The sequence below is a fragment of the Vigna radiata genome, chromosome 1 (assembly GCF_000741045.1).
Source record: "Vigna radiata var. radiata cultivar VC1973A chromosome 1, Vradiata_ver6, whole genome shotgun sequence".
NCBI lineage: Eukaryota > Viridiplantae > Streptophyta > Magnoliopsida > Fabales > Fabaceae > Vigna > Vigna radiata.
This window is the reverse complement of record NC_028351.1, coordinates 35,853,696-35,866,149: the sequence shown is the minus strand read 5'-3', so window position 1 is coordinate 35,866,149 and position 12,454 is coordinate 35,853,696. Positions and strand designations below refer to the sequence as shown.

The window sequence follows — 12,454 nt, the reverse complement described above, 5'->3', positions numbered from 1 at the left end:
AAGAATCAGGAATGATATGATGTGCTCACAGATTGACACCATGACCTTTTAAATAATATCTAACAGTTAATATTCTTTAGTTTCAATAATTATAATTCGGCATCTTCAACAAATTCAAATTATTACACAATATTCTTTCATGATAAATATACCCTTAGACATATTTATTTTATAGATCACTTTATAAAGTTGACTAATAAAATATAATGACCCTAACACATTTAATAATAATAATAATAATAATAATAATAATAATTATTATTATTATTATTATATATATATATATATATATATCCCAAATTGTTAACAATAAGATTAAGAGTTGAACTGAACATAAATCTTTTTCTTTATTTTTTAATTTTGTTATTCAGTTTGTAGAAAAAAAAAATAATACGAATAACAAAATGTACCCGATTTTTAAATAAACAACTTAATTAATTAACAAAAGTTTGATAAATAAAACCACGATCACATAATTTAATTGAAGAAATTATAAATACAAATAAAATATTTATCAATGACTTTCTTCATTAGGGATGACAACGAGTCGGGTCGGGCACAAATGATGCCTACCCGCAACTTGATCCGACAAAAAAAAACTCACCTGTTACCCGCATGAATATTCGCTTAAAAAATAGTTACGGATATTTTAAAACTCGCAAATATATGTAGATACTTGCAAATATTTAGAAAAAATATATTTTTATAAATTATTTAAATAAAATTACAAAAAATATATAAATTACAAAAAATATATAAAGTGTAATATAAATTAAATTAAAAATAAATTAAATTATAATTTTAATTAAATTTAACCTTTTAAAATATAAATTATTATCAATTTTAATTAAATTTAATTTAATAAAATATAAATTAAATTTTTATTTTTATTTTTTGCGAATAACGGATATCCGCGAATACCAGTAGTGTAATACCCACACCCAACCTGTTTATAAATGAATATTAAAATATTCGCTACCCACGAGTTATGAATAATAAATATTCACAGGTATAATTGTCCATTACAAATTTTATCTGGGGAACGAATTTTTTTGTCATCCGTGTTCTTTACCTCATCTTCATTCATCTGCACACCAAAGAATTTCATCCAAACACTACCAGCCAACCTCGAAATTTCACATAGACAAATGTGCTATAATAACATAAAATGCTTAAATTCTTTTTCTATACTATTATAATAGTAATAATAATAATAATAATAATAATAATAATAATAATAATAATAATAATTTAATGGTAATTATTACTATAATAATAATAATAATAATAATAATAATAATAATAGTAGTAGTAGTAGTAGTAATAAATTATTAAAATAATGCGATCAAGGCGTATTACATAAATTACGAAACTAGCTTGTCACGTTAAGCCAAAGAAAGACATTTCTCGATTCTTCGTGTTCGTGTACATTTGACAAAAAAAATATAATGTTTTCCCCTTTTTTTTCATTTATTTATCATTTATGTTTCTTGATACAGACAGCAAGTAAAGGAAAAAAAAATATCAAATTTTAATTCAAAAAGTGGACATTCAAGTGCTTTGATCTTTAATTATTTTTTACTAAAAATGATTTATTAAGCATTTTGGTTCCTCACCAAATAACAAATTTATTTTCAGAAAAAAAAAAATAGGACAAAAGAATTTAAAGGAGGAAGTTTTGCATTGAATGTTTGCAATTTCTTTGCCTTAATCTTTATCCACTATATAACAATTAGTAATATGTTATTTTTTGTTATATTTCAATTACAAGTATTGTAATAATGTTTTTCAGAAAATTTGTTTATATTTTTCAATTTTCGTGGCCATGAAAGGAGAATAAAAGGGGAAGAAAATTGAAAGTTTGTCCATATTTTATTGTCATTTTCAGAAACAGATAGAGTTGGTTCTAGATCCTCTCTTTATTTGTTTTTTTCTGTATGCAAAATCATTTTCATGTTTCCTATTTCAGCTTCTAATCATTGGACAAAATATAACAAGAATATTATCAAAATTTTCAATCGAAGAATGGTAATTTATTTTTCTTGTTATTATTTTATATGAATGAATGAATAAGTAAATGAGAATAATCAAACAATATAACCTTTTCATGATAATTAAACTTTTAACTAAGAATTTAAAGTCTCATTTTAATTTAATGAAATTTATTTGTAATTTGTAATACAAATGTATTTTTACAATATAATCTATATAATGATTATTTATACTTTTCTAATGTATACTTTAAATAATATTACTAGAATGATTTTTATTAATGTCATTGGTTACATTAAAATACATAAGAACTAGTTTACTATTTCTTTTTAAATGAATTATTATTTTTCTTAATATAGTTTAAAATTATTAGTTTTAAAAATTTAAATCAAAAGTAAATAAAAATAACGATTCCTTTAAAATGAAAGTGTTGTTATATATGTAACACACATTTAAACTTCACTTCTTTTTATATTTAAGGATTACTTTATTATTTATTACTTATTACTTGGTCATTTCATACTTTATTTTTTCTATTTTAGAAGTGAAAATTTGCCTAGAGAGTTTAAAACTTTACTTAATTTGTTCAAATCTTTCATATAAATTAATTTTAGTAAGTTTTCAGCCCTAATATTTCAATACATTTATATAATATTTTTTATTACTGAAAATGATAGCACATTAACAAGTTTGTTACATAAGAGTGAGATTTGTGCAAGTTGTATTTTTTCTGCTAATTTTAATAATGAATAACTTTTTAAAAGGAGAAAAAAAAATATTCCAATAGTTCAAGCAAGTTAAATTGAACTAAATGAAAACAAAAAAACATGAAAATTTCATTACATTGCATCCACCAAATTTTCAAATGAGGTTCATTATGAACAAAATATATCACACTTACAAAATCAATATATATCTTTTCAATAGACAGCCAATTTTTTTCCAATGTTTGAAAAAGAAATTATTAAATACGACATAGTTTAAGAGATAAGATGAGTTTGATTTAAGGATACAATGCGCTATGCACTTCATTATGTCAAACTTTAAGTTTAATTAAATTTTAACTACTTTATAAATTTAAGATCAAAATATTTTATTTTATTAAATATTTATTTATTTTATTTAAGTAATATGTTATTTGATTTTTTCACTTAATAAAAATACCAAATCTTTATTTTCATTTCTCTAAAACAATGATGGTGTCCTTCATTAACAATAAAATTTAAATAATATAAAATATATTAAAAATAAAAAATATTTTAAATACTGGATTAAGTGAAACTGTGAGCTAATTACTAAAAATTAATCAAAGTTAATCAAACCTTCTTTGATCACAAAAAATGGTCTAAAATAACAATGAATAATAATCAAAAGGACCTCCATATTGTAAAAGCTCACATAAATTTTTCACCCTTTTATTTTTTGAGTTGTGCTTTATTTTATAAAACCACAATCATATTTTAATATTTTGAAACATTAAAATCATGCCTTTGTTTCAAAACATTCTAAGCAAAAAGGTTACAATATTCTTAAGTAAAACAAAATCTAACAAAAGAAAGAAGAATCTCAAAAGGAAATGGAGAGATTACCACATAGGGCAGAAAAAAAAAACAGAAAATAATAAACAAAACAGTGACTAAAAATCACTTGTAATGACCACAAATTGTGGTAAGCAATTAAAGAAGTTGAAAAGGAGATCAAAACATAAAACTCCATGATTGAGATGAATGTAATGGTAAATAATAATGGTGCACCAAACACCACCTATTACAAGTTATTATAGGTCTTCCATCTTTATGCATTTTTGGTAAAAGGTGAAGAATGGCATTGTGTTAAAAGATCAAATATCACTCCAATAACTCATATTCAAAGGACAAAAGAAACTCATCAAAATGGGATTAGGGTCCCAATAAAAGACAAAAACCCTAAAATCATATAATAATTTATCTTTTAAAAAGTGGCACAGAGAGAATGCGTTTTGAAGCGTTTGTTTCTGATATTCTAAAATAAAAGGAAGTGGTGGAAGCTAAGTTATGCTAACCGTTCCTCTGCATTTCCTCTCCACTAACACCACACAAACACAAACCCTTCTTCTCCAAGCTACACAAACTTCAAACCTCACTTCTCTTTTTGACTTCATTCACTTTCTCCCATCTCCTTCAATGCCAACAAATTCTCATCCCCAAAACACCCATTGCTACAAACAATTCCCCATCTTTTTCCCTTTTCTTTCCCAATATAATCCCCCAAACCACACTTCCCAACTTCCTACCTTCACCAAACTCATTCTTCTCTTCACAAACTCTAAATCACACACCCAAATGCCTCAATCAAGTAAATTTCACATCTTTCAAAACACCCTCTTCACATTCTTCTCTCTCTCCTTGCTCCATGCTTCCACAGCTCAAGCACAGTCTTCCATGGAGCCTGTGCCCACATACATCACCCACCACAGCTGGGAGCCCTCCGTTGCCATCACCGTTGGAGCCATCATCTTTGCTCTTCTTGTGATGGGCATCCTCTCCATCTACCTCCGCCGCTGTGCCGAGTCACGGATCATCATCACCACGCAGACCACCACCACCACGGTCCCCTGCTCCTGCGCGCAGGGGATCAACAGGGAACTCCTTAATACCTTTCCCACCCTCTTCTACTCCAACATCAAGGACCTCAAAAAGGGTGAAGAAACGCTCGAATGTGCTGTGTGCTTGACCGATTTCTCAGACAAAGATGCCCTCAGACTCCTCCCCAAATGCAACCACGTGTTCCACCCTCACTGCATTGATTCCTGGCTCGCTTCCCACGTGACGTGCCCTGTTTGCCGCGCGAATCTCAGCCAGGATTCGTGCCAGGTTGCCATAACTGTCCCCACCCTTCATGATGAGGAAGTTTCCGGAAGTGAAGAAACTGTGGCAGAATCAAATCAAAACACTAACACAAACCATGCCGTGAATCAGGTTTGTGTGGGAAGTCCTGCATTGAGTGATGACACTACCAAAACAGTGTGTGTAAGTGAGGAACAATCTTCATCTCCTGATGTTGTTCCTGACTTAGAGACAAACTCAAATTCTGTGACTGGTGATGGGGTGGTTGTTGTTGCTGAGAGGAACTTTTCGAGGTCAAATTCCACTGGGCATTCTCTTGTGGGTGTGGAGAGGTACACGTTGAGGTTACCGGAAGACGTGAGGAGGTACATTCTGGTGAATCATGGAAGGAGTGTTCAGCGTTCTGCTAGTGTTAAGGGTACGTGTTGGAGTGATAGCGAAGAGAGTTATGCCGGGAAGAGGGTGGAGAAGAGGTGGATGATCTGCACGCCGCCATTTGTGGCAAGCCATGGCTGAGGAGCTCCGTCGGAAACTGGTGTGCGGCGTTGGGCTTCTAAATAGATCCTTTGGTGAGAGAAGGTGAAGCTTTGTGATGTATGGTTGCTTCAATAAAATGGGTTGCTGTCAATTCTCCAGAGACTGTGAGAGTTTGCTGTTACAGAGATGAAGCAGATGACGAAAATGGAAGAAGAGTAGAGTTCTCAATGAATGAGTCAACTCGTTATGTGTACTATTTTGGCTTATGAGTCAACTCGTTTTCTTTCTTTCTTTTTTTTTTCTTCTTACTTTATTTTTTGGGAGAGAGAGTGAGATCGTGGTTCCCTTCTTTAGCACATTATTATGTTATTTATTTTATTTTATTCATTTATAATAATATACCTAGTATTAGTCGTAATTATTTTCATATTATCTTGTCTGTGAAATATTTATATAATTTAAGGTCACTTAGTTTTGTCGGGCGATTTAAATAGTTGAATCTGATATTTTTGTTAAAAAGTTGAATCTGATCTTAGTTTATTTTATTACTTACGCAACCTGCCGTGTTCTTATTTCTCCCTGTATTTTCGAACTTGTTTCATAATAAAAATAATTTATACTTTTAGGTGTGTAAATATTAAACACATAATTCGGTTATGCTAAATGTTTTACATCAATAGGAGATATAAAAATTAGACGTTTCTTAATGTTATGAACATAGGATAATCCTCGTTTTATGGGGTTTTAAGAAAATTGCTTTTATGATTTTAATTTTTTTTAATTGATTGCTTTTAGTTTACTTTTTTAATTAATTTTTGAATTATTTTTCAAAACTGTAAATACTAAAAAATAACTTTGTAATTTATGTATTCAAAGATTTTTATTACTCCGAATTTCAATTCAAATGTAATTTGTATATTTAAAAATTATTTATTATAAATTTCAAATGTAAGAAATAAAGTACTGTACAATTCACATAGTAATACAGGTTTCTCGAGAATTAAGGAGCCAGCTGACCAGAATTTAATTAATCTCGCTATTTCCAACTCAAAGGGTAACCACTTTTCCTTTAAATCATGTTTTTTTTTTACCATGAGATAAGAATCAAATCTTAAAGGAAAATATCTTGTGAGATTGCTTTTAAAACCAACAGCTAAGTATGTATAAGTTTAACCTTTACATATTAATGAATTAGCATACAACAGACTTAAAATTTAAAATTTAATAGATGAGCCTTTAGTTATGAATGAAAAAGGAATTTGATTAAATGATAAATGCACTTTAAATATAATAATATCACTTTAACGGTTCTCGTGATTATTTGATAAACAAACTATGGTCACCTTCCACCATTAAGTTCTCACCAACACCAATAACCAAATTTCAAAACCATTTAAATGCAAAATATCTCAGTGTCTTTCATTATGAGAGAGAAACGAAGCAAATTGAATCGCTCACATATATGGTTTGTAAGTGGCACATGAGTTTTGATTGGTTTTACTTTTTGAATGGTATCAAAGCGACTCAATGATGCTCAAAAGATAAATTACAGACAAAAAAATCTTAAAGCAGTTGATGGCATGATCTAAAAGCTATAAAGAGTATTGATTTTTATACTAAATTTTCCCAAAGATATGCTTCCCCCTTATACTAAAGATGTTCGTGGCCAAAACAATTTTTCTGCTGAATATACTTAGCTAAAGAACAGTCCTACAAAAGAGAGAGAGCACCATGCACAAAAGGCCAAAGAAATACAGTATTATGTGAACCTATATGCGTATCACCCAACTAGTTTTCTGTTTCGTGGCAAAGACAAATTCAGATAAGGTTTAGTTTAATTAATGTCATTTGCATATTCACACGAAAACACAAATCAAGATAATGACGCATCAAACTACTCGTAATGATATATCACAATCACTTATGCCATTATTGGCACTCTATATAACATGTGGTTGCTATGATTACAAATATGGGTCAAGACTTTGGCTGAATTTGGGTTGCAGCGTATGAAAAGGGGATGACAAGTGTGCCTCCAATTTCTCCAGTCTTCTGGTCCAACATGGTTTCACCAAATGACAGGACAATGAGTCTAAGGCAGCTTGATTTAAGGGGAAGAGCCTAACATGATAGGCTTTTGTCTTTCCCTCGATCCCATCTGTGGCTCTTTAAAACCAAGAAAAGAAAGATAACCATTAGCATTTAGACTCCAATTTCATAAAATAAATGAGGCGGGGAAAATGGAAGAGACAAGAAATACCAAACACAAAAGTGGCGTGCCCCTTAACTATTGTTTGTTAGCTAGCATCATAGAATCAATATGTAACAATTTAAAGTCCAATATTATCTTTTCAACTGTACAACAGACTCTAAACTAAGGCGAGCATTAGTTGATAACACAATCAGCAAACTACATTTATGGAACACCGAATATGAAAATTTAGCGTATATTTCTAAGGTACTTTGATTGACATTTTCACTCTATTATTCACTATATGCACACCATTGAAGAGGTAATTTATTTTAATGACGAACCAAAAGTAATGGTAAAGTTGTATTCTGGTAACCAATTAATAATGGACTCGAATCTAAAATAGCTTTTTACATGTGAAAGGGAAGGCTGTGTTCTATTATCCTCTCCTATACATTGGCGAAGGTAATAGCCTCTGATACCCTAGCATGTTAGTCATGATGATTATTTTAGTCATCTAGTTAGGCCAAAATGGAAACTTCCGCAGGTTTTAATCCTTTTAGAATTGAAATGGCAGCTTTAACCGGTCCTCCATCCATGTGGCCGAATGAGGTTGCATTTGTATATCATCCGCAAACCCCCCATACCCGTTTGGCTTGTAATAACAGCAACTAATTGTGGCATGTTCCCATGTATGTTCTAATTGTAAAATGATTATCTTAGCATAGTAAAGAAACAGATTCATTTTCAGACTTGGACAGCTAATCAAAGAGTAACTAAAGAAACTCGTAAGAAATGTCAAAAACAGCTGTAACTTTACTACAAGAATCTGTTAATTTCTTCTTTCTCTTCCTTGGTGTGAGGTGTAAGCTATTGCGTATGGGGACAACCTTTTGGATTCTACAGTCTTTTAATTAAGTATTGTTAACGTTCTAAATTTAGATAAATAGTTGTAAAAATGTAAAATAAACATAAATCTTATCGTGATGGAAGGTTTGGACATTTGAAGTGAGCATCTTAGTACCAGTAAGATAACATGTGCATTAGGATTGTTGCTTTTTGTAGTTAATTATAAAAGATATGATCTTTTAGGATGAACTTCAGGGATTTATACGCACCATGCCCCCACACACTATGCATTTTATTATAAATTTAATATTGGGTTACATGAGGGCAAGACTGGAAAAAGCATCTAAATTAAAGATGAGAAGGACATATACTAGTAAACAAGCACGTAAAGAGAAAATTGGAGAGTTTTTCAAAGTTGGAATTGCTTGATTGAAGTGGAGAGCAAACCAATATCGATGCAAAGATTGCAAACACTTTTTACGCGTAGGAGTGATCATCTTGATTCAAGAAATAAGAGAAGATGATAAGAAAGGGTGACGTGTGCAAATAGATAGAGTAAGAATAATTAAAGGGTTTTTCTTGCAATGCGAAAGGCAGTGACCCTTGTGGTTGCAACATAAGCTGTCCAGCAGAACCATGTGAGACCCACAGTAGGATAGACTCAGATGCAATAACAGAATCTTTTTCATGGGCATACGTACACAAGGAAAGAGCGTCTGAAGGGAAGAATTCCCGTTCCAACTACACTGGTCTACATCATATCTTGCTTAATTCAATTGAAACTCCCCAGTGTTGACGTCTAGGAACATCAACACTAAAACAATAATACAAAACTAGTCTATCATGAGTTTACTTTTGGAAAAATATTTCTTGGACAGTTAATAATAATCTACGAGAGAAAGGTGTAAAAAAGAAAAGTAATAGATAAACGTGACATGATAAAAACAAGAAATGAAGAATATTGATAGAATATTTGAAATACGTAAGGGTTGAAATATCACTACGCTTGCCCTTGATCAAAGTAAAAGTCAGTACCATTCAATCATTGGTTGATACACCGTTAAAAAAGTTTAACTTTTTAAATGTATAAGTTATAGTTTTCTGAATGATGTGACAACAAATGATTGGGGAATAATATTTTACACTGTTAGTGAAGTAAAATGAAATGCTTTACCAGTGAAAATGGGAAGTTTATCTTTGGTAGGAACATGAGTTGGTTCTAGTCTTAGAGTTATTGACTAAAGGGAAGAAATGACCACTAACCCGAAGACACTATGGGTTGTTTTTCGAATTCACAATTTTGCAATTCATACTAATAAAAATAAAACTTATTGGGAATATACTTGTTTGTTATTGTTGTTAATATACATGTTATTTGTCATGCACATAAAAATATCTCTTAATCCGCCGTTAATAGTCCTACTTTTTCTAACTATATCTTTTTTTAATATTTAAACTATCACATTCATATACTTCGATTGCGCCAACTATAATTTTAAGAAAAAAGAAAAACTCCGGAATAGTCTCACTTCACGTCTTTTTTATCTCCCTTTTCTCAAGTGGTAAAAGTAGGAAGAGGGACCAAGAATTTATGTATACGAACAACTTTTCCCCCTAAACCCCAAACCAAAGGAAGAAATTCTGAAGTCCACCGATATAAAATAGCACTCATAGTACTAGGAACATGTACTGCTACAATCATATGAGGATTAGCACTAAACATAAATAAATGTGATCGAGAATTAAAGTGAGAGATTATAATAATCGACGTCACACACGTTGACACCTAAATGTTCCTAAGAATCTCTAACAATGAAGACACCAAAAGTTTGGAAATGTTGAGACACTTTTTCAAGGGTCATATGTTGCTTCACAACTGTCCTCTACAATACGAAAAATATATTCCAATGAGGGTTTAATGGAACGAAAGGAAAGAGAAATCTTACTAGAAATGAGAGCCTTTGGTCTGTTCTTGAACAGAATCTTATGTCTAATGACTCCAACAACTTGCAGCTCCACCTTACACCCACTTTCTCCATCAGGATGCTTTACTTTCTTGAGCACCACCATTGGCTTCTTCAAGGGAACCTTTGACCCTGTCAGTTCGTGGTATCCAACAGTGAAGGTATACACTTCCTGAACAACAAAAGTCGTCAATAAAAAATATTAGTTTACAATTAACTAACAAAAACTTGAAATACTTTTGTTGGTAATCATTGATTTAGAACCCTACTTGGGTCAACCAGTGTAGTCCATGGTTTAATTGAAACCACTATTTTTCTGTGGACAATCATTTTTTAATCACTATAAAATATAATTGCATTCATTCTGTCCATACATTTTTCAATTCTATTATGATAGCTAAAAATGTTTACAGTTTCTCTATTTACTATGATGACAAATATTCAATTTAGACCCCACTCTATTTAGACAGTATAATTTATCTTCCTTTTACCTACATCACGTACTACATTTCTAAAAAGCTAAAAAAAATCTGTTATTTTAAACTATTACACGTTTATCTTTAGTATTCCTATATTCGGTATTTGTTAATTGCATATTCACTTCAATTTTAAAATAATCATATTATAATTCATATTCATCACTACAAATTAAAATCATAATTTATATATTCAAAATATTTATCCGTCATACCCTTTAATAATAATATAACTTCTATATTTAAAAACGTAACACACGACTAAAATAAGTTCACATTTTAATTATAAAAAAAATAATATTTGTCACGTAAGACACGACTAAAATAATAAAAATAAAATCCTAAAACAAGATATCACTTTTAAACAAACAATTATTTGAACCCTAAAAGATAAAACAAACAAAAAAAAAAAAAACTAATCAAAATTTATGAATTCGAACAAAAAGCTATGAAAAAAAAAATGTCTACTTAAATAGTTATATTTTAATTGAATATTCACATTTTACTGAGCTATTTTCCTTCTCTGATGTTAAAAAATAAACAGCTGTTATATTTTAATTATTCATACTAAAGGTTTACTTATATTTCAACATTAAAATTTGATGTGAATCTGGTTTCCGTCTCTGAAATTTAAGAAATTAAAATGATTTTCTTAAACGTAAAGGATCAAAACAGAATTCAAATTGATAATTAAACCTAAAAAGCTATAAAGTCTGGTTTCAAAGTAACTGGACACATCTATTTCATTATAATTTCCATCATTTCTCCCGCTCTTCTATTCTTTTTCTAATGTAGAGATTCCACTAGTAACAATGAGTCCAATCGCTACACTTCGGCAAATCTTCTGACAAAATCTCATCAATAATATTCTAATAATACAACTTAACAGAACACTAAAATTGGAAATAAACATTATAAACAGTGATTTGAGAAGAGTCTGTGATATAAGCAGGTAGCGAAGGTGATTCTAGGTGTAGTATGAGTGACATCTGTCGATAAATCGGTGGTCAAAATGCGATTTGCAATGAGAAGCGGAATTGAAATGACGGTGAAATTAAAGAGAGAATATGAAGAGACGAAAAAAGAAGGGCGAGAGAAGGGAACCTGAGAAGAAGGACGACAGAGAGTACCGATGTGAAGATTTGGGAGGGAATCGTGGAATCCTGGCTGAGGCTCCACCACTCCTTGAAGCTCCACAATGCCCCATTCCTCGCAGCTTCCTTCTCCGCAGTTGCACCTCACGCGAATCTCCATCTTTTCCCCTTTTCTCTCTACACAGACTCACTTGAGGATTGGGAATTTTAGAAGGATGTGATGTGTGATGTGTGATGTGGTAACGCGCGAAACTCGCTTTATTTTCCCGCCAAATTTAACACAGGGAAAATTGTAATAATAGCATTAAACATGGGTTCTAAGAGGTTTTATTTTACAAATTGTTAAAGATTGAGCTAAATAAGTTTTTAACAATTTCAAATTCTATTTATATTAAATTTTGTATCGCTGATTTTTTAATATTTAATCGGTAAGGGAAAACTACTTATTATTTTTTTAATTAAATGTGTAATATTAGGATGGAAACGGTCGGGTTGCCTATTTATTACTTGTCAAGTCTAAATAGTATTATTATGAAAAAAAATACATTATAATATATTTTATCTATAAATATTTATGTGTATGAAG

General features: G+C 30.6%; 2 protein-coding genes across 2 annotated transcripts; one reads left to right on the top strand and one right to left on the bottom strand.

The window, feature by feature from the left end:
- The first annotated feature begins 3,982 nt into the window (after positions 1-3,982).
- Positions 3,983-5,721, top strand: LOC106763553 (E3 ubiquitin-protein ligase ATL6). The gene has a single exon (XM_014647747.2). The coding sequence runs from the start codon at positions 4,026-4,028 to the stop codon at positions 5,331-5,333; it is 1,308 nt and encodes a 435-aa protein (XP_014503233.1). The 5' UTR covers positions 3,983-4,025; the 3' UTR covers positions 5,334-5,721.
- A 1,337-nt stretch (positions 5,722-7,058) lies between these two features.
- LOC106766863 (putative uncharacterized protein DDB_G0287975) lies at positions 7,059-12,109 on the bottom strand. The gene is made up of 3 exons (XM_014651640.2): positions 11,879-12,109; positions 10,281-10,470; positions 7,059-7,460 (listed from the first exon to the last, which is right to left on the bottom strand). Exons 1-3 carry the CDS (start codon positions 12,026-12,028, stop codon positions 7,402-7,404), a joined length of 399 nt encoding a protein of 132 aa, XP_014507126.1. The 5' UTR covers positions 12,029-12,109; the 3' UTR covers positions 7,059-7,401.
- Positions 12,110-12,454: the final 345 nt, after the last annotated feature.